The sequence below is a fragment of the Sebastes fasciatus genome, chromosome 13 (genome assembly GCF_043250625.1).
Source record: "Sebastes fasciatus isolate fSebFas1 chromosome 13, fSebFas1.pri, whole genome shotgun sequence".
NCBI classification, from domain to species: domain Eukaryota; kingdom Metazoa; phylum Chordata; class Actinopteri; order Perciformes; family Sebastidae; genus Sebastes; species Sebastes fasciatus.
The window spans coordinates 16,116,020-16,143,662 of record NC_133807.1 but is presented as its reverse complement, the minus strand read 5'-3'; the positions used below and the strand labels follow the sequence as shown (position 1 = coordinate 16,143,662).

Here is a 27,643-nt window from a genome sequence, read left to right as displayed (position 1 = left end):
TAAACCCTTGATTATTGTTCACTCATGTCTGTTAAATCTTCTTCTAAATCTTATCATTTGTTCTTCCTGAAAGGCAACAGATGTCTCCCCCGCAGCCGACCAGACGCTGTGAGTTATTTATTTCTGCTGCTGTAAGTAATCTAAAAGTAAATTAATCTCATTACGTGGCGAGGATTCAAGATGCTGCATTCACCTAACATCATTTCATCTTAGATTCTCATAGGGAGGTCGCAGCTAAAGGAAAATTAGTTTCTTATGAAATGGGTGTTATTTTTGCAGTATTTTGCCCTCAGTTATGATATCATCTTATGACGCAGCAATTATATATATATTTATTTGTATATATATATATATAGTTGTCTTTATTGGCTATCAACACAACACCGATATCAATATACTCAGAGAAGAAATGATTTAATTGTCAACAAACACATCTTAAAAAGACAAAGTTTTGTTGTTTTTTTGTGGGCAGACATTATCAATATCCAAACATTATGGCTTGATAAACATGTCTTGTCCCAACATTTAATAATTAATAAACATTACTAAAAAATAAAAACAGACAGATTAGACACAAGATTAAAAAAGTGCAATCTAATAATTTAAAAATAATAATAATAATAAGATCAACTTACTTATTTCAGTCTGACAAAAAAGAAACTTCATCTGCAAACCGTACTTTCTTTCAGGAGATTTTGAGTAACTTTACTCATATTTAACATGAATTAAATGTATGTCTCTTTAACATATTATGAATTATACTGTGCCTAACTTTAATGGGTTTAATCACGTCTTACGTCTTACATCCTCCATTAGACCTCCGTAGCGCTGTACAGTAAGATACATGAGGTTGTGGTTGATTTGAGGTAGCATTAGGCTGTACCAGACAAAGTAGTCAAGTGATGACAAGTTCTTTATAAAGTTGTAGCGGGTTGTCATCGATGTATTTCTTTATATACCAACAGGAGATATGAGCCTTGAGGTTTTCTTCAACCAGGAAGTCCATGGCAGCCTGTAAAAGGAGCATTAAACACATTAAATACAGCCTTTCAAAGCCGACTGATGCCTGAAAAGTTCTACTAACCTGTGACAGCAGTGCAGCAACACCTTGGCCCCTAAATGTCTCTGGTACATAGGTTGAGATCAGATCCAGCTCCTTCTCTCCAGTGAATTTGTAGAGCAGCACCGCACAGTCATGGTCACCTGTGGACAGAGAACACAAAGGACTTCACACCAATTATACTGGGATCCCAATAACCAAACTCTTTAGGGAAGCACAGACAACAAGGGACCCCAATTTAACTTAATTTACTCTTCAACTGTTTGAATTATTTAAGTATTTATTGAATTAACTTGTGTTTTTTTTAACTGAGCAAACAATTACCACCTCTTTTGTTTGATTGAAATGGGGTGAGATGGAAGTTAAATTATGTATGATATCCCAAAAAGCCTTTTGCTAACCCTAGATCAGGGGTCTGCAACCTGCGGCTTCGGAGCCACATGCGGCTCTTTAGCCCCTCTCCAGTGGCTCCCTGAGGATTTTTAAAAACATTTTTGGAAATGAATAACTGTTTTTTGTTTACATTTTCATTTATCATTGTTGTAGGTCTATGGTACGATGGTACGACGGAGTATTAGGGCCACATTGAGGAAAATAAATAAATCTGAGATTTCGATAATGAAGTCATAATATTACGAGAATAAAGTCATAATATTATAAAGTAGTAATTTTACACGTTATTTTCTTTTATTCTGGTCAAGTTATGACTTTATTCTCGTAATATTACGACTTTATTCTGTAAATCTCTGATTTTTTCCCCCTCAATGTGGCCCTACTCACAGTACATTTGCACTTGGGCCCTCACTGCATTAGACTTATATACTATATACTTAGACTATAAACTGTGTTACCTTCATCACAATGATCAAATGTTTTGAGGCTCCAGACAGATTGTTGTTGTTTTTTGCCTAAAATGGCTCTTTTGATAGTAAAGGTTGCTGACCTCTGCCCTAGATTAACCATTTGATTGACATTTTGAACAACACCAAACTCTCTTAAAAAAATAGCTAGATTTAAGAGGCCCCCACTTGCCTGCGTCTACTGCGCTACTGTGGACAACTAAGCCAAAATGTACCTAAAATATGTTACTTTTGCTGATAGTATGTATGCCGAACTATTTGGCGGATAGAAACAAATCATATAAAGTAAAAATCATTCATATAATCTGAGCAACGTGTGCCCTTTGGTCAAAGTCACATAAATTCATAGATTTTTACATGGAGTCTCGGAAAGTTTTCTCTCCTTAAAAAAACGACACTCAATACATGAGCAAAATTCAAATAAACATTTGTAGAGAAATAGCTGTATATTTTCATAATCCATCGCACAGGTTTGTGTATTTCAGCCAGGGCCGCGACTGGACGCCGGGCTCTCTTTAAGGATCTCCCCCGGCTCCGGAGCGTCATTCCCGGCTCTCTCTGCTTACCAGCCCCGCTGCCCGGAGCGACGGTGAAGCGCCGGTTCTGTCGGTCGTGTTGCACCGTCAAACTGCAGCCGGAGCTCAACGCACTGAAGGCGGCCGGATGAGGCTTCAGTCGGAGAGTTACCGCAGTGAGTTTGGAAAATATGTTATAGGCCATTTATACATGAAAAAGACACGTAATACTGAGCAGCAGGTAGTAGTAGTAGTAGTAGTTGTACAGAGTGACCACTAGAGGAAGCCACATGCTCACAAGACAATCATTAACTTCTCCATGACCTTTTTGACCTCTACACTAAACAAAGGTTACATCATTTTAAAATTTTAACATTTAGTTGCACAAATTGTTTTGTATGTTTTCACAATTTATACACCTAGATTTTGACATTTTTTTTAATTTTTATAATGATTTTCTAGAAAATGTTCTAGAAAAAGCTACCAATAATAATAATTTGGTATTAATTAGAGGTGAAATAGCAAAAGTATTCAATCATTATCCTTCCAAAAATATAAAAAAATTAAACTACAAGCATAACCAAGTCAGTGTTTTAATCAGTGCACAGCAAGGACATGAAAAAATGTGATGTGAACAGATATGGACATTAACATTTTCTAATAATAAATGAATATTTACTAGAGTTAAAATTCATATAAAAAAAAGAAAAGAAAATCATGGATCTGTAAAATAAATTATTAAAGTTTTTCTTTCAGCACGTGTAGTCCTGGTGCCAGCATTATATATATATATATATATATATATATATATATATATATATTAACTGAAAAATAGAAATAGATAATAAAAATAAATAAATGACTAAGGCTTACACAAAAATACTTTTATTTTATTATCTTATTTTTTATTTGTATCCTAAATCCAAAAATACAAGAACAGATACGTTTTATTTATAATTAAATGTTTTTATCTAAATTCTGATGATCATTTTATGTATGTTAACATGTAAAATATACATTACTTATATGTTTTCATAATTTATACACCTAGATTTTGACATAGGCTTTTTTGAATTTTTTAATAATTTCCTTGAATTTCCTCTAAATGTTCTAGAAAGATCTACTAATAATAATTTGGTATTAATTACAGGTGAAATAGCAAAAGTATTCAATCATTACTCTTCCAAAAATATTTTAAGGTCATGAAATAATGTGAAATTTGACAAAACAGATATGGACAGTAACATTTTCTAATAATAAATAACTATTTACTAGGGTTTAAATTGAGCTTTTCTTTATATATATAAAGTAAAGTATGGACCTGTGACCACGTGTGGTCCTGGTGCCAGCAATAAAAATTTATTTTAACATAAAAATAGAAATAGATGATAAAAAATAAATAATAAAATTGATTAAAAGAAAAAAAAATCACTCTTATATAACAGGCTTACACATAAATACTTTTATTTGTATTCTAAATCCACACATACAAGAACAAACACAACATTTTCTCTATAATCTACTATTTTTATGTAAATTCCACACCCTGATGATGATCATTTTATGAACGTTATCAAGTAAATATATATAGAAAATGATTCTTTCTTATGGAGAGACTGTGGAAAATCAACATATAACTTTACATATGAAGTGTCAGCTTGTTCTTTGCAGGCCAAATGCTCTGTAGACATTTTTCTTTTTTTTTAAAGAATCTACATTTTACGTAATTAACAAGTTTAGTTTAAGACCGTGTTTCTGTCATACCTTTAAGACCCACATGGTTTAAATTCAGTCTGGGGGTTCACAAAAGATTTAATGGGAGATCAGGACAAACAACAGATATCAATATTTTTTCTAGATTGAGTGTCTGGATGAAATGGTGATAAAACATGTCATAAATATCCTCAATGATTAAAGAGTACGGCTGCATGCTGTAAACCAGCAGCACTACATGTCCTCAGAGGCAGCGGCGTTCTTCACTCCTGCCGCCATCACAGCGAAGAACACATTAGGGAAGAAGGATCTGGTGTAGAGGGCCACCTTAGGGAGCGAGGGAGCAATCACCACCTCTTTCCTCTTGTTGCTTAAAGTCTTCACGATCTCATTCGCTGCCTCGTCTGGAGGAACGCCGAGAGGTTTCTTTGTGTACAACACTGCAGGGAGACACAATGATACAGTTGTTATTCTTTAAAGTTATCTGAAAACATACTCTAATTAAACATAGCCAAAGTTTACATGTTATATATCCTCATTTTATATATTTGTTGTATACCTGTGGCGGAATATATTTTCATTACAATATTATATTTACAGAAGTGTACTTAAAAATTTCCTTTATACTGCTACATTTCAGAGGGAAATATTGTTCTTTTTACTATAATACATTTATTTGACAGCTATTGTTACTTTGAAGATAAAGATTTTATACGTAAAACATATGCTCAGTTTATAAAATATGCAGTTATATTGATGCTGCTACATCAGTACTAATAATCGATTATTCGATCTATTGATCTATTTAAGATAAATATAACACTTTGGGGCAATAATGAGTACTTTTGATACCTTAAGTACATTTTGCTGGTAATAATTGTGTACTTTTACTTGAGTAAGATTTTGAATGCAGGAATGTTTGGAGTATTTTTTCATTGTGGTATTACGACTTTTAAGTGTGAGGGCTTTTACTTTAATGAGATTTTTTTTTTTTTAAATAAAAATTAACAGAACACCTTTGTATACAGATACAATTGAAAATACATTTGAATTATTTTGCATTGTTTTATTGTTTTATTATTATTTTTTTTACATATTTCCTTTATGTGTTTTTTCTTCCCGATAAGGATGGGTAATAAACAAAATGTTGTCTTAATCCGATACCAAGTAGGGCAAAAATCAACTATTGCAGAATATCCACGATATACACATAATGTCAACCTGAATATTAGAGGTCATAAAACTGGGTTTTAAGCTCAGAACTGGTATAGTAGATGAAGGAGTCACCGTTCCATTTCAGTTAATCAGTTAATTAAATAACCAGAATGTAATTGGCTCACAGTAAATGTAGGGCCTCTGGGGCCCCTGATGGTCTGGGATTGATAATGCAGGACGTAGTACAGAATGAGAAACATATAGTACATTGTGTAAATTTTGCCCGTGTGGGCTTCAGTAAAAGGTCACATGATCACCAATAATTCATCCTCTGGGGTCCATAAATATCCTCAGAATAGGAATCGAATCTGTCCTTTAATTTGTCAAAGACCTAAGTGTTTTTAAAGAGTAAAACTGAATCCTGATGATGTTGCTCTACTGGAGGGTAAAATCAATCAGAATCATCCTCTAGATTTGTTTCTCTGCAATAGTACTGGTTGAATTTCTTTTTCCTCTGATTTTACTCACATGACCAGATGGATTTGGAGGCGTCTGTGTTTTCAGATGACGCAGAGCGACTGATGAAGGTGTGGTTGATGGTGCTGACGGAGATGCCGTACTCCTCCACTTCAGCTCTCAGGCAGTCAAAGAAGGCCTGAACAGCATGTTTGGAGGCTGCATCTGAAAAAATACACAAAGTGAAACACGGTATTTTAAACTACAGCCATGTACACCCCATTGTTACTTCTACTTCATGTTGAAGTATTGATATAAATATTGCAAACACATAAGATTATCACTGAGAACATTATGAGTTTTTAATTAACATTATAAGCTCTGCATGTGCTATTGGGACAGTTTTACTGGGTTTGTTTTGATTTCTCTCTCTCTTTCTCTTTGTCCAACAAACAGAGGACTTTTAACCAGTTCGAGACCAGTGTTTTATTTTGTAAGTTACATTAGGGACGTTTATGACGCATTTTGTGTACTTATGTTACATTGTTTCCGTACGTATTCTTCTTATTTTGAGCCCAAACATGATGTGTTTCCTAAACCTAATAAGTGGTTTTGTTGCCTAAACTGCAGACGTCACCATAGTTTTTGTTGCGTGGCGTAAAAATGTGAGCGAAAAAATGCGTTACAGTATCTGTATGCCTTTCTGTGAGATTGGGTTGAATGTTTACCATGTTCACTATCTTAGTTAAGCTTGGATAGCAGGCTAATGTTTGCTATTTATCACTAAACAAAAATTATTAGTTTTGCAGGTATTTGGTCATAAACCAAAGTGTTGGACACATTTAAATGCTGACCTGATGGTGGCGCTAGATGAAAAGTCAGAGGATCACCAAAGTGATTACAATCAATCCTGAGGGGAACATGAATGTGTGTGCCAAATTTCATGGCAACCAGGCGGCAACCTCCAGGTCTGAAAAGTGAAGCCAATGCTGAAGTGCCTTAAACTTCATTCAATGACCCTACTTCTCACTTGATTTATTACCTCAGTAAACATTGTAAACATGAGTTTATGGTCTCAATCGCTAGTTTCAAGTCTTCTTCAATACAGCATGATGTTCATTTAGTAAATTATGGTCCCATTTAGAGTCAAATAGACCATAAGGCAGAGGATGCTTTAGGACGTGGCTACCTTGTGATTGACAGGTCGCTACCACGGTGTTGTCTGGTCTGGGAGTTTAACAATTTACTATTATTTAAAGGATTTAGTGAGCAGTAATTATACCAAAGTATCAGACTTCTTGAGAGAATGGTAGACTACTGTTAATAATTGATTTATGTACATTAGCACATCAAATAAGAGTTAAAAATGTCCTGAGTATTTCCCCTCTGAACTCACATGCGGTGCGAAAAGGCACAGCCAGTTTCCCCTGGATGCTGTTGACCAGGAGCAGGTGACCGGTCCTCCTGGAGATCATGGAGGGCAGCAAACCTGAAACAGAAATGTTTGAACACGCTGCAAAGCAACAACACTCTCATAATCTCTTTTACAGACTGAAATGTGTTTCCACCGTCTACCTTTGGCCAGTGTCGTCGGTCCAAAGTAGTTGTTGTCCATCAGTAACTTGTCCATCTCCAGAGACAAACTCTGTGCAGGTGCTTTGACCTTCATGCTGCTGTTAAGAATGACGATGTCCAGGCAGCCGTAACACTCCAGGATCTCCGAGATCACATCTGGCATGCTGTCCAAGTCTCCGAAATCCAGCAGCACCAGTTTAGAGGGAAACGTCTGAGAAACAGCGATAATGAGGAGGTACATTTGCTCAAGTGAGGTACTTAACTTCCATCCATTTTATGCTACTTTATACTTCTAATCCACTACATCATATATGTCAGCTGTAGTTACTTTTCAGATTCAGATTTTGCATAAACAAAAAATATGTGAGTTTATAAAATACAAAACATTTTTAGAGAATAAACCAGTGGTTTCCAATCTATTTGACTTATGACTGAATAAATCAGTCTAGTTTGAGATGTGTATGAGTTGTTATCAGTACCACCAAAGAGACATTAACTGTATTTAAATAACAGTTTGTGTACCAAAGAAGACAAATTATCCAACATTTCACAACAAACAGCAAAGATTAGGGAAAAGTCCAAAAATGTTAGGTAAATTTGTGCGTCACAACTTAGTTTTCGAATCATCTCATGACCCCTCAGATTTATCTGGTGACCCTTTGGAGGGGCCCGACCCCTAGGTTGGGAACCACTGAAATAAACTAGCTAACTGTATATAAAGTAGTTAAAACCAGCTCCACCTCTGTGGAGGACAGAACCTGCCAAAATAAAAAATAAATAATCGAAATTTAAAAAAATAAATGACTATAAACAATAAATTAATTAATATGCCATTAAATGTACCAAAATAATCTTAAAAATAAATGTGAGCATTAATTAATTGATACAGTGTAACATAAATTGATATTTCTGTTTTAATTTTCTCCTTGTGTTTATTTACCTTTGTATTAATTCCCTTATTTATCTAGCCCTCTATTTAATTTTAATCTATCTATCTATCTATCTATCTATCTATCTATCTATCTATCTATTTTTATGCATTTATTTATTTTGCATTTATTATTTATTGATTATTTTTATTTTATTTATTATTTTATTTGGGCAGGTTTTGTCCTCCATACACCTGGAGCAGCCACAAAATGCTGCTCTAACATTGATGCATCAGTATTAACAATCTAATAATAAAATATATAATAATATATCAGTCACGGGGGACATTTTACAGCAGATACTGCTGATATTTTACTTTATTCTATTCGATTTTATCTCTTTTTAAGGTGTATTGGTGTTGGATGTGTTGTTTAAGCAACTGGATGCCTAAATTTCCTTCGGGATCAATAAAGTATCTATCTGTCTAAATGCAGGACTTCTACTTCTAATTGAATATTTTAGTATATAACAGTCTGCTTCCTGTTTCAGTGCTGGTATATTTACCACAGTGGGGTCGGAGGCGTTTGCTAAATCATCAGCAAGTTCTTCCAGTTTCTCCCAACTCTTCCCACAGAGGATCAGCCTCGCTCCTCCTTTGTGAAACACACCTGCACATTCTGCATTGATAAATAATATCAAAATACTGTAAAATCAGTTGGATAACCAGAATCTTTTGCAGAGCAATTTCTTATTTGTTAAAACATTGTTACCTTTTCCAAGCCCAGATAAAGCGTCGGTTATGACCACCACTTTATTGCGTACTGATGTTTTGGACAACAGACCCATAATCACACCATAGAAGTAGAAAAATCCAGCTGTCAGCACGATTACAAATGGCACCAGGAGAACAGTGGTGGTCCATACTGGGTCCATCTCCTGGACGATATCCTGAAAAAGTATTTTTCTATTAAATATGCAGAAATAAAGCAAGAGCATATATATTTTCGGAATTGCTCACACAAATTATTAAATGAATAGTTCGACATTTTGGGAAAATACGCTTATTCACTTTCTGGCAGGAAGTTAAATATAAGCCAGAAGCATTTTAGCTTAGCTTAGCACAAATACTGGAAACAGAGGCAAACAGCTAGCCTGCACATAACTCCCCGCAAAATGACCAATAGATGTTTTTTACTTCTGTTTTTGTACAAATGAAACAAACGAGATACAACATGTTTTAAGTTTTCAGCTTTAAAGGTCCTGGGAGGTGGATTTTGTAACCTTCAGACAGAGCCAGGCTAACTGTTTCCCTCTGTTTCCAGTCTTTGTGCTAAGCTACGCTAACTGACTGCTGACTGCAGCTTCATTAAAACAGACATGAAAGTGGTGTCAATCTTTTAGTCTAAATCTTGGGACAAAAGCAAATAAGCGTATAAGCGTTAGCTAACACGTTTTTGTTGCAAGTATGTTCAGTGATTTAAACATACTTTTAGATGGAAAATTATTTTTCTGATGATGCAGATGAGAAGATATGGGATGTCATGTCATGACATGATTTACATGAAAAAGGAGCGTTTCATACCCAAAAGCTCTCCGGCTTCGTAATATTGGAATCCATCTCACCTGCTACAACCATTTTTAAATCTAACTATTCTTACAACTCTGAAATAAAAACAGAGAAGACATCTTTTTAACCAAGTTCTTACATTAGTCATCAAAACAAAGAACAAATGATAAATACCACATCATTAATGTCTCTATATGTGACTTGTGCCTACTGCGTATACATGGAAAGTGCTTCATGAGGTAAAATCACATTCCAAATCTTAAAACATTATGAAGCAGACTTTACAAGCATTGAAATCTTAATTTACATCCTAGTTTCAATTTCATGAATTGTGAATATGATTATATCTCATACAAGGATGGATTACTTTGGGGCGGCTTTGGCTCAGAGGGTAGAGCAGGTCAATCGTAAAGGTCGGAGGTTCGTTTCCCCGGCTACTCTAGTCACATGCCGATGTGTCCTTGAGCAAGACACTTAACCCCAAATTGCTCCCGAAGGCTTAACCATCGGTGTGTGAATGAGTATTTAGATTAGATCCTGATGGGCAAAGTTGGCATCAGTGTATGTGTGTGAATGGGTGAATGCTGACATGTAGTGTAAAGCGCTTTGAGTGGTCGGGAGACTAGATAAGCGCTATACAAATGCAAGTACATTTACCATTCCCATTTACCATTACTCAACAGGGCCTACTGGGCACAGACCCAGAGGTCAGGGAGGCCCTGGGCCAGAGCCTCTATTTGAAGTAACTGCTAACATTTTTTTGTTGGAAAAGAGAGACAAAACAACCACAAAGAGATATAAAACAACCACAAAAAAAGACACAAAACAACTAAAAAGACAAACAGAACAAACACAAAAAGATGCAAAATGATCACAAAGAGACACAAAACAACCACAAACAGATAAAAAACAACCACAAAGAGAAAACAACCACAAAAAAAGACACAAAATGACCACAAATAAAGACAGAAAACAAACACAAAAAGAAGCAAAACAACCCAAAAGAGAAACAAAGCAGCCACAAAGAGACGCAAATTAACCACAAAGAGAAACTAGACAACTACAGAGACACAAACAACCAGAAAGAGACACAAAACAACCACAAAGACAAACAAAACAACCATAAAAAGTTACAAAACAACCACAAACAGATATAAAACAACCACAAAGAGAAAAAAACAACAACAAAAAGACACGAAATGACTACAAAGAAAAAAAAAAAGGGAAACAAAACAACCGAAAAAGAGAAACAAGGCAACTACAAAGAGACACAAAACAACCACAAAAAGATACAATACAACCACAAAGAGAAACAAACACAAATCTTTGGGATTGTTGCTCCCCTTTAACATGTCTGTGTCCAGGAGCTCATTGGCTCACAATCTGTCCATGAATCGAATTTTAGTGTATCTTTGATAATCAGCTTGGAGAGACGATCTGTCCTTCACATTAAGTGTAATATGGCCAGTTTTTGTCATCAGATGATAAAGTCCAGCACTCACATGTTCAACGGGGACTATGACGATAACCTTTTGGTTTAGGTTTACCACCAGCTGTTTGTCTAAATATAAACCGCCCTAGAAATAGATACTGTACCTCTCACAAAGACGCAATGCAACAGAGAACTATAGCCACAGTTATTCCACAACAGAGTCAAGAGATGAATAAACAATCAAAATCTGAACAGGAAAAACTAAGCTTTTTATTCTATGCAGCAGCTGTTGTGCAGAATTAACATCCTCTAGTTAGTTCACAAAGTGTCTTGGCACAAGTAACAGAGATTAAAGAGAGCTGGTCGTGTCTAACTGACCTCGATTCTGCGAGAAATGAATTAGCAGCCAACACTTACTGGCTCTCAGGCCTCTGCAGGTGTTCTGGACACGGGGTGGTTTTTATTCCTCTCCTGAGGAGCTGCACGCCTCAGCAGCTCATTCACAGCACAGAGCTCCTCCAACATGACAGCCTGCCTCGCTGCCAGAGCAATACTCTGGGATTTGAGCTCTTTTAATAGCAGCACAGCTGAGTCAGTTATTTTCAGTGTATGTTGTCGACATGTTATGTTTAGAGTGAGAGGAGAGGGGGGCTGCTGGGTAAGAGAGGTGTTTCCATTGGCTTCTTTTAGGCGACATTTGTGATATACTACTGTACAGTTGCAAAGATTAATTATACATGAGCACATAGTCATATAGACATAGTGCAAAACTGATTTAAGAATAAAAGAAAGCTGTATCAGTCATGCATTTTAAATGGAGCTGCAGTATAGAGGGAGCAGTGGTGTTGAGAGGTCTTCAGGGTGAGAGACTAAAGTCAAGTCAAGTTTATTTATATAGCACATTTCATGTCAGGCGTAGACTCAATGTGCTTCAAAATAAAAAGCAAAAATAAAATTAGGCAAAGATCATGTATGACAAAAACATATAAGATAAGAAGGTATTACACTTTTTAATACTAGTTACTTGTAATTTACAGATTCAGATTGTCAATTCTAAATATTATCAACAAATAAAACATGATATATTATTATAGATTAAGCTACACAGCAGTATATGAAGAATTCAAAATTACCTCCACCTTAATCAGCTGCCTGCAACATTAAAGTGATACTAGATATTACTATTAATCAATATTAATTAACTGCTATTAATCTATCAATGATTAACCTCCAATAATATATATTATTCTGAAATGGTTCATTCTGCATAATGAATACTTTTACTTTTTGTACTGTGAGTATATTTTGATGCTAACATTTTCTTAAACTAAAAACCCTGGTACTATGGAGGACAGTATGGAGGACGGAACCTGCCAAGAATAAATCAATAAATGACTCAATAAATTAATAAATATGCCAATAAATGTAGCAAAAATAATATTAAAAATAAATGTAGCCCTTGATTAAAGGGACTGTTTGTAACTGTTTACACATATAAATCTACCGGGTCGGTTTCCCATGCGCGTTCGCATATGCGCGCTCGCGTGTGGCTACGCTGTTCAGACAAGACTCGAACACAAACTACACGGAAGCACCAAGTTATATCTAGTGAAGCCCGTCTTGCAAAACAGTGTTGGCCGCGGTCGTAGTACGCGGGGGAGACCATAGCTTTGGTCTCCAGGGCCGGAGTCTCTGCTGTACTCTGCTCCTCTGCCTGCTTGCCTTCCCTCACACACCGTGCGTTCTCGCTCTACCTCACGTTCATGCGCGCACACTACACACTGCAGAAGACTTCGTAGCTCTGAGAATATCTAGTGGACATTTGTGCAGTAATAAATGCTGCAGCTCCTCCAGACCAACAGAAGTTTTCCGTGTCTTGTGAAGTGACGGGGCTCCGCAGCGAGTTACGTTATCGTCTCCGACCGGTTGCCGGTGTCTCCCTCCCCCCGCGGTCGGAGACGATAACGCTCCTAGGAAAAGCCAACACTAGGATCAGCAGTGATTCATGGAGAGACCTTCGTCTGGTCAGCTAACATTACTGCCAAGCAGCTGAAATATAGAGTGGTATTGTGGTTTTAGCTGACGTGTGTCGCCTCACTGTTTTGAGCGATGCTCGTTCATGTCTATGTAGAGCGAGCACAAGCGCGAGCCAGACGCTGACTTTCGTTGACTTAACGGCCACAGGTGTCGCTGTTAACAAGCATTTCTGAAAGTTACAAACAGTCCCTTTAATGACATATTTATTTATTTATTTATCAAGTCATTTATTAATTTATTGATTTATTTTTTAATTTTGGCAGGTTTCGTCCTCCATAACCATACTGAGTGGTTTTATTGTGAAGGTTTCATCCGGACGTGTTGCCTCTTTATTTTGACACTGGGGAGATTTCTCTGGTGTTTTGCTGCACTGACTCTCAGCTGGCTGGTTGGTTCATCTTTCAACCCTCAAGACGAGACAGACCTGCTGTACTTTACTCACCCAGACAGCCGCTATAATGTCTGATTTCGAGGAATTTGAGAAGCAGCTGAGCGAGAACCGTCAGGGTGAGTATGAACAAGTATTATCAGTCTGTCTGCTCTACAAGCTAGCCATTAACATTAGCCCTACTCATCATTTTATGAATGAATTTCTCCACCTGACAGCAACTTCAGCGCGTAGTTTTCCCCAATATGACTCAGCTAATTAATGTCAGCTTAATTAACATTTATCATAATCTTATACTCATCCTATAGCCACTATACAGCCTCTCTAAACCTCACTACATCTCTGAACGCAGTCTGGGTGCCTGCTGAGAGAACAGAGAACTCACCTGTCGTTCTACTGGGAGAGACAGCTGGATGCCAAACTCCATTCAAATTATTACACATTTAACATTGTTATGCTCACCTGCAGAGATACATACAGGTAAAATGAGTTACTGTGATATTTTCTGAATTATTGTGATGTGCTTTTCAATTTGGCTTTCATTATTAATTGTTGCAACACATTATTAATCAAATTAATACAAAATCTCACAACTCATTTGTGTTAGTCTCCTTACAACTACAAAGCAGCAATAATAATAACAATGATAATGATAATAATAATGATAATAATTATAATAAAAATAATAATGATAATAATTATAATAATAATGATAATAATTATAATGATAATTCTTATTATTATTATTATAACAATGATAATAATAATAATGATAATAATAATAATAATAGTAATAATGCTGATAATAATTATTATAATGATAATAATAATAATGATAATAATAATATTAATGATAATAATTATAATGATAATTATTATTATTATAACAATGATAATGATAATAATAATAATAATGATGATGATGATAATAATATTAATAATGATAATAACAATGATAATAATAATAGTAATAATGATGATAATAATGACAATTATAATAATAATAATAATGATAATTATCATTATAATAATAATGATAATTATAATAATAATAATAATGATGATACTAATAATAATAACAATGACAATGATAATAATAATATTTTTAATAATAATAACAACAATAATAATAATAATAATAATGATAATAATTATAATTATAATGATGATAATAATAATAATAATGTTTATCAACAACATCATCTCCATCATAACTTTGACTTGTGTAGTACACCTAAAATACAAAACAAAGTTCCACAATGCTTCACAATCATGAGAAAACACTGAGTACATAAATACAAATCATGTAGAGCTGAATTTATTAGTCGATTAATTGATTAGTCAATCGTCAGAAAAGTAATTGGCAACTAATGTATAATACATTTAGACTTTTTTTTTAGCAAAAATGCCAAACATTCCCCAGTTCCATTTTCTCCAATGTGGATCCTGCTTTTATTTGTTTTATGTTTGTTTTATGACATTTTAAAGTCCAAACAATTAATTTATTAATCAAGAACATAAATATTTGAATAACTGATAATGGATAGTTCCATCTTCTCCAATGGGGGGATCCTGCTTTTATTTGTTTTATGTGATAAAAACAAAACCTGAATACAGTATATTTGGCTTTTTGGACTGTTAGTTGGATAAAACAAAGCATTTGAAAATAGAAAATTATGATCTGAATTTTTCACAATTTTCTGACATTTCAAAGTCCAAACAATTAATATATGATTGAGAAAATACTTGTTAGACTAACTAATAATGGAAATAAATAATAATCTCAAGTACAGTGAGGTTTGAAGTACTGTAACAGAAAACACAAAGAAGGTTCCCAGACACAAAGAAAGAAAGAAAGAAAGAAAGAAAAAGAAACATACCACATCTAAAACTGGACATTTATTCAGCACGGAGCTACCGGGTGGATCAGATCTACCTCTTATCGATTTGTTAAAAGGTCTTAAGTCATGTTCTACCTGACGTTCCTCTTTTGCCAAGAACAAACACATTAAACTGTCAGATTTCTCAAAGAAATATGATGCAGCGGTCTGTCTATGCCACAGTGGAGACTGGAGGGAAGCATGTTAATAATATAGAGAGGAGACTTGTGCACTTTGTATTTTATAGTGACACTTTGTTTTACCTGGTGCGATAACTGTTTTTAGAAAAATGTAATTACCTGCAGTTAGTGCCATGAAATAAGGCCAGGTACAGTAAATATTAGGATTCATTTCAAGGTAATTTCAGTAATTACAATAAGAATCAGATACATTAGTTAAATATTTACTAATATGGCAAACTCAAGCCCAACAGGCAACAACAGCTATCAGTGTGTCAGTGTGCTGACTTGACTATGATTTGCACCAAACTGCATGTGATTATCATAAAGTGGGCATGTCTGTAAAGGGGAGACTCGTGGGTACCCATAGAACCCACTTTCATTCACATATCTTGAAGTCAGAGGTCAAGGGACCCCTTTGAAAATGGCCATGACAGTTTTTCCTTGCCAAAATTTAGTGTAAGTTTGGAGCGTTAATTTAACCTCCTTTGCGACAAGCCAGTCTGACTTCTTAGGTTTTCTAGGTTCATGTGATTCCAGTATCTTCACTCTAGCTTGCCACTGCAACCTAAAAATCTTAAGTTGCGTTAATGCGTTAAAGAAATTAGTAGCGTTAAAACGAATTTGCGCTGACGCGTTATCATTGCGTTAATTTTGACAGACCTAAATAATGCATAACATTTTTTATAAAATGTCTCTGTCAATCGATTCATCAGTTGATCATTTCAGCTCTTTTACATCCAGTATTATTTATGAATGTGTAGTATTTAATGGCAGACATACTGTATAGTAATTATTGCTTGCTGCTGCACAGAGAGAGAAAGAGAAAGACACAAAAAGAGGAGTCGCAGTGGATCTCCCGGCCGAGGCGACAAGCATCGCAGCTGGAGCAAAGACCGAGGGAGTCGCAGCCGAGAGAAGAGAAGCCGAAGCAGAGACCGGAAGAGTCGGGACCGCCGGAGCTCCTCGCGGGACCACAAGAAGCACAGGTCAGTGGGTGAACGCTGCTGCTGCAGATTTTTATTGTGAAAATACACCTGTGTGTGATGGGTCCATCCCATAGTTTCACTGTGTAAATATAATGCTTGAGTTTTTATTCTGTCGTCTCGCTGCAGCCGCTCTCCGAGGCGAATAAGGAAGAAAAGAACCTGCAAATATTGGGATGTGCCTCCTTCTGGCTTTGAACAGATCACACCAATGCAATATAAAGCTATGCAAGGTACTTATCATGTTCTCTTTTTGCTTGTTTAGTCCCCGAGTCAGACTTCTTCAGACCTACACTTGCTGAGCTTGTATCCAGACCACAACAAGCCTGTAGTTCTGCTTCCAAAAGGGGATCAAATTCACCAAAAACATCCAAACACATACTTCCTCGTGGATCCAAATCTGAACACACGGACACGATACACATATTTTTAGATTCAGTGTGACTTCCAGAGGATATCATAGAAAAAAGCCCACCCTGCCTTTAAAACATCAGAACTTGCCTGAGAATAATAATGTTTTTAAGTTTTCTTCTATATCACAGTAATCCAGTGATAGTCGCCTCTACATCCATTGGTACTGTACACTCCAAAGAGGAACTGCTAATAGCTAATTCTGCATACTTTAAATGGTGCCTCAATGGTCTCCTGTATTAGAGCACTGTGGATAATGTTGCAAATCAATGCGGCTCTATGGAAACAATTGATTTTTAAATGATTCCTGAATCAATGTGATGACGTTTTTTCATTTATCAGATCTCTAATCCTCTGGATTAGCTACAATCAGGCCGTCCTGTCTGGTTATATCTGTTCCTCTCTCCTCAGCGGCCGGGCAGATTCCAACAATAGCTCTGTTGGCAACTTCCACCACCACCGGATTGGCTGCAGCTCCAACACAAGTGCCCATCGTTGGCAGTCAGATGACGAGACAAGCCAGACGCCTCTACGTTGGAAATATTCCCTTTGGAGTAACTGAAGTAAAGTCTCTCTCGTTACTCTTTTATATTATATAATATTATATATATTATATTTCTACCAAACACTGATGTGTTTGTGTTGTCTCCAGCCATGCTGTTTGTTGTCTTCCTCCTCAGGAGTCCATGGCGGAGTTCTTCAACGCTCAGATGAGGCTGGCGGGACTTTCACAAGCCCCAAGCAACCCGGTACTGGCTGTGCAGATTAATCAGGATAAAAACTTTGCTTTCCTAGAGGTGCGTGCTCTAATGTATGTTATTATATTATATATATAAATTAGGGCTGCCAATCGATTAAAATATTTAATCGCGATTATTCGCAAATTAGTTAGTTTTTACAGGGATTTTATTATATTTTATTCATTATTTAATTTCACTAATACAACACACAACCACAACTTGTCATTTGTACACTTTGTTTCTTGTAAAAGTCATCTGAAAAACAGATTAGATTCAGATTTACATTTTTTTTTAGCTTTTTATCACAAAGCAGTTGGGGCAATAGGAGGACAGTACAAAATAAACTCAAGAGATAACAGATGTCAGACATTCAAACATTGCTGTTGGGACAGCAGACGTCTTAAAATGATTCCTCTCCAGTTTCGGTCCGTAGACGAGACGACGCAGGCGATGGCCTTCGATGGAATCATTTTTCAGGGTCAATCACTGAAGATTAGACGACCTCACGACTATCGGCCTTTACCTGGTATCTCAGAGCAGCCCGCTATCCACGTCCCAGGTTTGTTACTGAGTAATATTATGATAGTTTGGATGTTTTTCAGTGGGGTTGTATGAGGTATTTCTCTATAATTAGTGTATTACCTACACTGAGAAACACCACAACTATCCCTTTAAGTAATGACATATCCTATTATATGATATAATAAATGTTTTCTTTCCTTGTTTTGTTCTCTGCAGGCGTCGTCTCCACAGTCGTTCCCGATTCCCCCCACAAACTGTTTATAGGAGGCCTGCCGAACTACCTTAATGATGACCAGGTATTTAACTGAAAACAGACTGAACAGGTGCACTCATGTTACCTCATTTTTCTCTCACTTGCTGAGGTTTTTTGTCCCACTTTAAACATGCACAAAATATATTTTACATTTCTTTATGACATGAAAATGTCAAAAACTGTGTTGTGGCAGAGAGAAAACACAAGTCTGAATGTTTATCAGAGCCAGAAACAGAACGAGACCCCAGAGCATAAATACAAAAAGACAAAAAATATCAATTTAACACAATATATGAAAAATAAAGATAGGTTCATATTTAATGACTTGTAATTATGAATATATATGTTAAAGTATTCACAATAGACAACCTCTACAGAGCATTAGCTTTATATATATTTTTTCAAAACGATCTGATATTAAACAAACATTAATCGTATCATGTCATAAATCATATATCAATCTCATAAAAAGGCTTTTTGTGACTTTTACCTTTCTCATGTTAAGCATTCTATTAAGGAAAGGTAAGCAAAGTCCAGTATATTTATGTACGAGGCTGATAAACTATTTATTTCTGTGTGATATTCAGGCCTGAATGTTGCTCCTGATTCATTTAAGTCAATATTGTCAAAGAAAAAGTCCACCTTAAGAAAAGAGGATGTTTTATTTTGAAAAGAGTGGCTATCACACATCCTATAGTTTAGTAGCTGTACGATTAGTTGATTAAATGATGAGTTGACCTAAATTAATTGACACCATGATAATTGATCACTGAGCTGAAAGAAAATTAGATTCATTGTTTAAATTAATTTCTGATTTGATAATAAACTTTAGTATCTTGAAATTTTGGTTTGACAAAATAAGAAATATGAATATCTTCGGGGGTAGGAAATTAAAGAGTATTTTTCTCCAATAACTTACATTTTAGGGACCAAACAATTAATCGATTGATTAAAAAAAAGAAAGATTAACTATACCACTTATGGAAGCAAAGTTGACAAATATGTTTTGCTTCTAGCTTCTCAAACATGAGTCACAATTATTAAAAAAATTAAAAATCTAAGTGATCAGTATCAAGATTATTTATGTTAAAAACAATAAATAAAATACAGAATGTTGTGATATTGACCAAAACTTAATTATAATTTTTTTTAAATTCCCAAATATCTAAATTTCAGTATCAGCCTCAAAAGACCAGTATCGGTCGGGCTATACCTGCAGTCCTACTTTGCACCTGCTGTTAACAGGCAAGGCACGTTTATTTGTATAGCACACTTCAGCAATCGAGAAACACATTCTAAAAGATAAAATAAGATCCACAAATCCAGAAAAACTCCACAAATGAGTGAATTTTGGATTAATCATAACTAAAAGTATAAATATATGGGTGGACTTTTTCTTTGACAATATCGAACGTTATAGTTAATATTTCAGTGTAATACTATGAAGAGTTTCACAGCTCCATCTTTACTCTCAGGTGAGCAGATGGTGTAAACTTTCTCTGTTACACAGTTAATTTAACTCTAAACTGTCCATTCTGTCTCATTTACTCTAACTAGCTTACAGAGCACATGTAGCCTGATGTATACGACGGCATATTAGAGCCATTGTAGGTTTAAAAAAAATAAAATATTATGGAGCCGGGGAGGGGTGTAATATTCAGAGAAAAAACTCTGATATTCTCTACAATTTAAAGTTGTAAATTTATGAGAAAAAACTCAAATGTTCTCTGAGATTATGAAGTCACAAATTTACGAGAAAAAGTGTGTTTTTTTGTCAAGGAACCACATCGTTTCACTTTGCACGGTTGGATCAACTTCATCACACCACAGACCCCACCGTTAAACACTGCGGTAACGTTGAGCCGCCGAGAGCAAAATATATGAATTATATTAGTATTAGGAAAACACAGAAAGAACATGAAAGAAAACATGTATATGTATCTTTTAGGATCTTTTAGGAACACAGGACATCGGAAACAGCAATCTTTAGGATTTATCTGCTAAACAAGTCGTTCCCAACCTATTTTCCTTGAAGTCCCCCCTACTTGTATGTGAAAATGTTGTTTTTGAAAGGCTAAACACCAACAAATATTGATTGAAGCAGAATATTTTTTTAGATAAAAACATGTTTTGAATTTTTGAAATGATTACGTCTATCTTATTTCAATAAATGTTGACTTTTGGACTTTTCATCGCTCCAGCCACAGTTTTGCACTCTGCTCACGTTACCGCAGTGTTTAATGGTGGTCTCTGTGGTGTGATGAGGTTGATCCAACCTTGCAAAGTGAAGCGATGTGGTTCCTTGAAAAAAAAAAAAAAAAAAAAACTAACATTTTTTTCTCGTAAATGTATTACTTTATATTCTCAGATAATATTTGAGTATTTTTCTTGTAATTTTACAATTTATCTCTTAAAGTTTGAGTTTTTTTCTCAGAGTATTACCCTCCTCCCCCGGCTCCATAATTATGATTTTTTTTTTTAAATTACAAAGGCCCTAATACGCCGTCATAGATGTATATTATTCACTGACTTATTTTATTTCTTAATACTTGCAGTCACTTGCCACTGCGTTGATACTCACGGCTCTTTCATTTTTGTTCCCCCACTTTGTCCCCAGCTAGGGGCCTGTAAGATCGTTAAGTCTGCGCTCATAATTTGTTCAGTAGTACTCATCTACTGCTGCCATGCCAACATGTAACACAAGGCAAGTAAGACATTCTGGTCCTCACACGGATTCACCGCCAGGCTCCCTTACTGGCTACTTTCTGTCTCCCATCATGCTTTTGGAGCGCGTTTAGGACCCGGGGATTTTAGGGCTTAAGGCCTGATCATTAAGAATTGAGGATGTTGTTGTTGTTGATGGTGGTGGTGTTTTTGTGGGGGAGGGAGGGGGAGGGAGGGGGGTGCATTCAGCTGTTAATGTAAAGGTAAGAAAACGTCCAACTGATGTGATGTAATTTGCCTGTAGCTGGCAATATACAATAAAAGTCAAAATCTCAATTTCTCTTTTATTTCACCGCTCAGCTCGTCGTGAGAAAAAATACTTCCAGCTTTGAATATGTGACTATTATTATAACTCTTTCAACATATTTATGGCTATGCCTCAATAATACTTCTCAGGAAGTTATGTTATTGTTCCCTCAGATCCACATCATCAGCGTCTTCCCTAAAACCCTCAAAAGACATTAACTTTTTTATGCAGTGTTCTCTTCTTTCTTCTTTTTATAGCAATGCAAAATATAAAAACAACCAAAGCAAAGTCTTTTTAACTGCATACATTTTGTTTCCAGTAATCAAGTATTAATGAAATAGACTGTGATGTGATGATTTTAAGTGTCACTCTGTAGGTTTCTGCATGTCCAATGTGAATTATCAGTCTCATGTCTGACTCTTCTTTGCAGGTAAAGGAGCTCTTGACATCGTTTGGTCCTCTCAAAGCATTCAATCTAGTGAAAGACAGTGCCACGTCACTGTCAAAAGGTTACGCCTTTTGCGAATACGTAGACGTCAGCGCCACTGATCAGGTACTGGTGCGATCAGGTGTTGAGATAAGCTGTATTGTTTGATGTGCTACTTTGAGGTGTTGTGTGTTTTCTCTGGCAGGCAGTTGCTGGGCTCAATGGGATGCAACTGGGCGACAAAAAGCTGATAGTCCAAAGGGCGAGTGTAGGAGCTAAAAACGCCAATCCTGTGAGTCCTTTTACCTTTTACCTTCCTTGAAGATCACAGAAGGAAAAGCACAGGTGTGACAGTGAACCAGCATCCACAACAGGGAATAACTAGGGATGTCACGATACCAGAAAATTGATTCCAATATCTGATTTTTTAAATTGTATTATTTGTACCTGTATTTTTCCTACTGTTACATGTCAAAATGTCTGCTGTTAAAAAGGCCTTCCAGTATAAAACTGTAAACAAACAAGAGAATCTCTGCAGTTTCTACACTTCAACAATGTGAAGACTCACAGTGGCAGATGGTGGGAGTGAAAGGTCAACGGAAACATTACTTCCAGCATGTGCAGCTCTGCAGGAGAGCCACAGATTCAGTAACAGGCAGAGGGAGGAGGACAGGAAGCAGCAGGCTTTATGGGAGATATATTTGTTATATGACTGTGGCTGAGAGTCTGGATCTTATTTGTAAAAACCAAACCAAAGCTGATGCGTACAACTCTTCCTCCACCCCCAGACCTCCATCATAGAAACCCCGGTGACGCTGCAAGTCCCCGGGCTTCAGAGGCTGCAGAACTCTGCCCTGCCCACGGAGGTGCTGTGCCTTCTCAACATGGTGATGCCCGAGGAGCTGGTGGACGACGAGGACTACGAGGAGATCCTGGAAGACATCCGCGAGGAGTGCTGCAAGTACGGCAGCGTCCGCTCCATCGAGATCCCCCGACCCGTCGACGGTGTGGAAGTCCCCGGCTGTGGAAAGGTAAAAGTTCAGACTTATTATCTCCACAAAACACAGTACATTATACACTATCGAGCTTCACAAAGCCAGTTTTTGCTTGTTTCATTCTCTCATACTCTTTTCAAAGTAAAGGAGTTCTGCTCTCATCTTCATACCGTTCAGGACCTGACTGACTGTTTTTCTCTCCAGATCTTTGTGGAGTATGTTTCTGCTGCAGACTGTCAGAAAGCCATGCAAGCTCTCACCGGCCGCAAGTTTGCCAACAGAGTGGTGGTCACCAAATACTACGATCCAGACATGTATCACAGACACGAGTTTTGAAAGCACAGACAAGTTTTCTCTCAACTCCTCTGAATGTCGTGAACGCGTCCAAGAAAAAAGACTTGTTTTATTACATCTTCTACTTAACAAACTGGACTGCAGTGTGTGTTCCTTCACTGAATATCTAACTCCCAGCTTTAGCTTTAACACCCACAGTGAACTGATCTCATTCTCAATTTATAAAATACTGTAGTATCCATTCCATTTGTAATAGAATGAATGTGACATGTATTACCTAAACTAATACTGCCTGACAATGCCAGAGTAGTTGTCTTATCCAGTATGCACTATATGAGAAAAAAAAAACAGTCAAATGTTTAGATTTCCCTCCTGAGCACAAACATTCATTTCTCTGTTTTTAGATTTGAGAAGCCATCATAAATGTTTATTGTGGGGCTATGAGAGAAAAAAAGGGTTTATTTAGTCATAAAGTATTATTTTGTTCTATACATCACCTATTAATGTTCCTTAAACATATACGATGCTATTACCTGCACTGCTTAAATAGACCAAATGCCGATTTTTTTTTTTTTTTTTGTCAGAACGGCCTCAAAGGTTATTTTGTAAATATGAAATATTAAAGTAATAATCTCAAGGACACACAATGGTGATTGAGCCTATGGCCCACTGACGAAAGCCCTTGCATTTGCAGTATTACGAACTGGGTGTCTGCGGCGGATAGCCAGGAAAAAATCTTAAGCGGCGCTCTCTGTGAAGCGAGATCCAAAAACACACCTGCAATTTCCGCTTATCACCATAGGTGCCGCCAAAGAGAACGAAACAAAGATTTTCAAGATTGAACTCTAACATCTAAAAGATAAGAAATATATTAAACCGGCCATGCACACTGGAAGCAACTTCAATTAGAAATGTTCTAATTTATTGAAAATGATCAAACACTGGGACTGTTAACTGTTTGTTAAGCCCCTCCCCTGGAACAGTGATTGTCCAATCATAGCTTAGCAACCGTAACTAGGGCTGTAATAAGAAGGCTTTTAAGGCACGGTCACACATGAGTAAAATTAACATTCTCCTCCCATTCACTTCCATTCTACGCGAGCAAATGGGTGAAAAAACAGTGGCTTCCGGTTGCGAAGCAAATTGGTATCTTTGCATCTTCGCACCTTTGCATCTTCACATATTAGCATTTTCGCATTCGCATGGAGCTGTATAGCATTTCTCCGCTGTGGGGAAGCTATAGTCCTGGATGCTATCAGGCTAACTTTATAGCAGCTCTGTTCTGCTTTTTATTGGATTTGAGGACATTCGAGCTACCGAAGCCAACATTACCTGAGATAACGTTACGTTTACATAACACATCAGTTAATCCTCATCCTAAAAGTAAAGTTTGAAAAATAATAACAAGCAAGTAATTTAAACAGCCAAACAATAATAGTCTGATTTAGCATTTTCCCTTATCATACTTGTATTTCTACGACTAACAAAACCACACTGTTTCTTTATTTCCATGTCTTCCACATGGATCATCAACTGATGATGGTGCTAACTATTTAGCTTCGGGCCTGTTAGCTTTAGCCTAATTTTTTAGCAAAATATCATGTATAAGTGTGCATTGAAAACCACTTTTGAGAATTTCTCATTTTGAAAGAAGTCAGCGGGAAACAAAAAAGAGTCACTCATGCTGATTTCAACCAATTCATGGAGTAGTAGGGCTAACATTAGCTTAATTAGCTGGCTTGCAAGCTTCAGCTGATAAAATCTTCCAAAAATAGATGGGCACCGGCTATAAATGAGAAGCGTTTTTGTCTTCCTCTGTCTTAAATCAAGGACCCATTGTTTCAAGAAATTACAATTTCGGTGGAAATCTGCCAGCGTTAGTTTAACAGACATAGCAACAGTAACTAAGGAGGCAGGGCTTAATGAACGATCAATTGTGTCCGTCTAACCAGCAATAGTCGACAATTTGTTGTCAAAATCAGAGTTATAAAATCAAATCCGTTTTCATGCTATCATTTAAAGGGACTGTTTGTAAGAATCAGAAATGCTTGTTAACAGCAACACCTGTGGCCGTTAAGTCAACGAAAGTCAGCGTCGGGCTCGCGCTTGCTCGCTCTACATAGACATGAATGAGCATCGCTCAAAACAGTGAGGCGACACACGTCAGCTAAAACCACAATATCACTCTATATTTCAGCTGCTTGGCAGTAATGTTAGCTGACCAGATGAAGGTCTCTCCATGAATCACTGCTGATCCTAGTGTTGGCTTTTCCTGCTTCAGACTCCCGACCGCGGCCGGAGGGAAAGGGAGACACCGGCACCCGGTCAGAGACGATAACATAACTCGCTGCGGAGCCCCATCACTTAACAAGACCCGGAAAACCTCTGTTGGTCTGGAGGAGCTGCAGCATTTATTTCTGCACAAATGTCCACTGTACATTCACTAGATATTCTCAGAGCTAAACTAACTCTTCTGCAGTGTGTAGTGTGAGCGTGTAGCGAAATAGCGAGAACGCGCGTGGTGTTTGAGTGAAGGCAAGCAGACAGGCACAGGAGCAGAGTACAGCAGAGACTCCGGCCCTGGAGACAAAAGCTACGGTCTCCCCCGCGGCCTCCGACCGCGGCCAACACTGTTTTGCAAGACGGGCTTCACCAGATAGAACTTTGCGGTTTTGGTGCTTCCGTGTAGTTTGTGTTGGAGTCTTGTCTGAACAGCGTAGCCACACGAGAGCGCGCGCATATATGCGAGCGTGCATGGGACACCGACCCGGGTGATTCATAAGTGTAAGAAGTTACAAACAGTCCTTTTAAAAGATAAAGCGGATATGCACATGATAAGAAATGCACCTTTAAGTTTTGTAGATAGCAAACTTGATATTTTTTAAGCTTTATTCTTTGTGTGATCTGTTGGAGAAAATGTATTATATGAAAGCATTCATTTATTATGAAATAGTGCAGGCACAAAAATCCAAACAAATCTGTCCGGCTTTGGGATGGGTGGAAAATATGCATTTAAACGCCGCCTGATTTGCTCATACAGCAAACAATCTGTTCTGTTTCAAATTGTATTTTAGTGTAATAAGTGGGACATATCAACTGATAATAAGCAGCCACTGTATTTTATATGTTTTTTGGATGGCCAAAAAATTTTAAACATTTTTAGTTTGTACAATCCCTGCCACTGCCATTGCCTTGAATAAATGCTTGCATCCACTGTCAGTCTGTCTGTGTGGGAATCCTTTTTTCTATGTTATAAAGACATGGGTTGGTTATAAATGATAATACAGATATTTAATATTTATTTTACTAACTGTTTTCAGAGGTTAGTTTGTGTTGTTTCTGTCTATAGACATGTGTTGTTGTGTTTAGAAACATGGAGTGTTTACCGCCCTCCAGTGGTCACAGTGAACACTATATTTAACCCATTGCTTAACACACACATATCAGTATAATTATTTTATACATATATTTATATGTATAAAATTATTTTTATCATATAATTGAAAGTACGTGACAAATAACAACAGTGACATCAGTACTGGTAAAAATAAAAAAAATGTTTAAATTACAATTTTCTGGTGTGGACTATCAAATGTCAAGATAGACATAGTCCCTTCACTTCCGGTTAATACTTTCAAAATAAATAGTCAATACAAACTGATGTAGAGATGTCTGTTTCAAACTTCTCCAAAGATGCTATCAAACAAAACCTCCTTTTCAAAAAATATGACATGACCTTGATTATTAATTTCTCTTTCTGTGGATCTGATGGTGAAACAACCTTAGACTTGTTGTGTGACTTGTTGTCTCATGTACTGTTATTTTTCTTGCCACATGTATTCATGTAACATTTCTGTTCATCATTATTATATAAAGATATGCTGTTTTTATGAGGTGTGGAACAGAAACAGCATTATATTACAGATCTTTGAATTGTCTTGTTGTTGTTTTTTGTTTTACAGTTTTACACTAAAAAATAATAATTAATTAATAAAAAAATAAAAAAAACATCATGCAGCATAAGGTAGCTAACTGGAGAAACTGTTTAGATTGTTTAGATTCACTGGATATGACAGGGAGTCTAGCTCTCAATTTTACTTAATTTGTTATTTTTAGCTGTTTTATATTCATAAATCAAAGCAAATCAATCTTTTTTTGAGCTGATTATCTTTGTCAAACAATAAATTTAATCTACGCCTGAATGTACTGACAACATGCTACTCATGTGAGCTTTACAAGGTTTTTTATTTTTTATTATTTTATTTACTGCTGTACTATAATATGTATTATGTTATACTATATTACTACTTTTCACTTAATATTACATGTCATATCCCATACCATATTATTCTTTTTG

General features: G+C 36.4%; 3 protein-coding genes across 5 annotated transcripts; 1 reads left to right on the top strand and 2 right to left on the bottom strand.

Annotated features, from left to right (window-relative positions):
* Positions 1-395: 395 nt before the first annotated feature.
* On the bottom strand, positions 396-2,732 carry LOC141780552 (protein NATD1-like). Its single transcript, XM_074655822.1, has 3 exons — positions 2,487-2,732; positions 1,085-1,203; positions 396-1,012 (listed from the first exon to the last, which is right to left on the bottom strand). The coding sequence occupies exons 1-3, from the start codon at positions 2,638-2,640 to the stop codon at positions 896-898; spliced, it is 390 nt and encodes a 129-aa protein (XP_074511923.1). The 5' UTR covers positions 2,641-2,732; the 3' UTR covers positions 396-895.
* A 1,153-nt stretch (positions 2,733-3,885) lies between these two features.
* On the bottom strand, positions 3,886-11,764 carry dhrs7ca (dehydrogenase/reductase (SDR family) member 7Ca). Of its 2 annotated transcripts, XM_074657461.1 has the most exons (8): positions 11,621-11,758; positions 9,787-9,866; positions 8,975-9,152; positions 8,769-8,881; positions 7,335-7,545; positions 7,156-7,248; positions 5,832-5,984; positions 3,886-4,588 (listed from the first exon to the last, which is right to left on the bottom strand). In XM_074657461.1, the coding sequence occupies exons 2-8, from the start codon at positions 9,838-9,840 to the stop codon at positions 4,383-4,385; spliced, it is 1,008 nt and encodes a 335-aa protein (XP_074513562.1). In that variant the 5' UTR covers positions 9,841-9,866; positions 11,621-11,758; the 3' UTR covers positions 3,886-4,382. The 2 variants fall into 2 exon arrangements, with proteins under 2 accessions (XP_074513562.1, XP_074513563.1); XM_074657462.1 differs by lacking the exon at positions 9,787-9,866 and having other exon boundaries at positions 11,621-11,764.
* A 1,743-nt stretch (positions 11,765-13,507) lies between these two features.
* On the top strand, positions 13,508-23,865 carry LOC141780549 (splicing factor U2AF 65 kDa subunit-like). 2 transcript variants are annotated; one of them, XM_074655819.1, is made up of 11 exons: positions 13,508-13,747; positions 16,502-16,676; positions 16,803-16,906; positions 17,496-17,647; positions 17,765-17,881; positions 18,245-18,383; positions 18,563-18,642; positions 22,001-22,123; positions 22,203-22,289; positions 22,786-23,028; positions 23,197-23,865. In XM_074655819.1, the coding sequence occupies exons 1-11, from the start codon at positions 13,699-13,701 to the stop codon at positions 23,326-23,328; spliced, it is 1,401 nt and encodes a 466-aa protein (XP_074511920.1). In that variant the 5' UTR covers positions 13,508-13,698; the 3' UTR covers positions 23,329-23,865. The 2 variants fall into 2 exon arrangements, with proteins under 2 accessions (XP_074511920.1, XP_074511921.1); XM_074655820.1 differs by lacking the exon at positions 22,203-22,289 and having other exon boundaries at positions 13,509-13,747.
* Positions 23,866-27,643: the final 3,778 nt, after the last annotated feature.

Bases quoted from the DNA above. Each gene is read 5' to 3' on its own strand.
- LOC141780549 (XM_074655819.1), top strand. From the start codon at position 13,699: ATGTCTGATTTCGAGGAATTTGAGAAGCAGCTGAGCGAGAACCGTCAG. The intron at 17,882-18,244 runs GTGCGTGCTCTA...ATTCCTCTCCAG, and splicing joins AAAACTTTGCTTTCCTAGAG to TTTCGGTCCGTAGACGAGAC. The intron at 18,384-18,562 runs GTTTGTTACTGA...TGTTCTCTGCAG, and splicing joins GCCCGCTATCCACGTCCCAG to GCGTCGTCTCCACAGTCGTT.
- LOC141780552 (XM_074655822.1), bottom strand. From the start codon at position 2,640: ATGGCCTATAACATATTTTCCAAACTCACTGCGGTAACTCTCCGACTG. The intron at 1,204-2,486 runs GTAAGCAGAGAG...CTCTGTCCACAG, and splicing joins CGCTCCGGGCAGCGGGGCTG to GTGACCATGACTGTGCGGTG. The intron at 1,013-1,084 runs GTTAGTAGAACT...CTCCTTTTACAG, and splicing joins TTGCTGCACTGCTGTCACAG to GCTGCCATGGACTTCCTGGT.
- dhrs7ca (XM_074657461.1), bottom strand. From the start codon at position 9,840: ATGGTTGTAGCAGGTGAGATGGATTCCAATATTACGAAGCCGGAGAGC. The intron at 8,882-8,974 runs GTAACAATGTTT...TTATCAATGCAG, and splicing joins TTTATCTGGGCTTGGAAAAG to AATGTGCAGGTGTGTTTCAC. The intron at 4,589-5,831 runs GTGAGTAAAATC...GTCTCCCTGCAG, and splicing joins CTCCAAATCCATCTGGTCAT to TGTTGTACACAAAGAAACCT.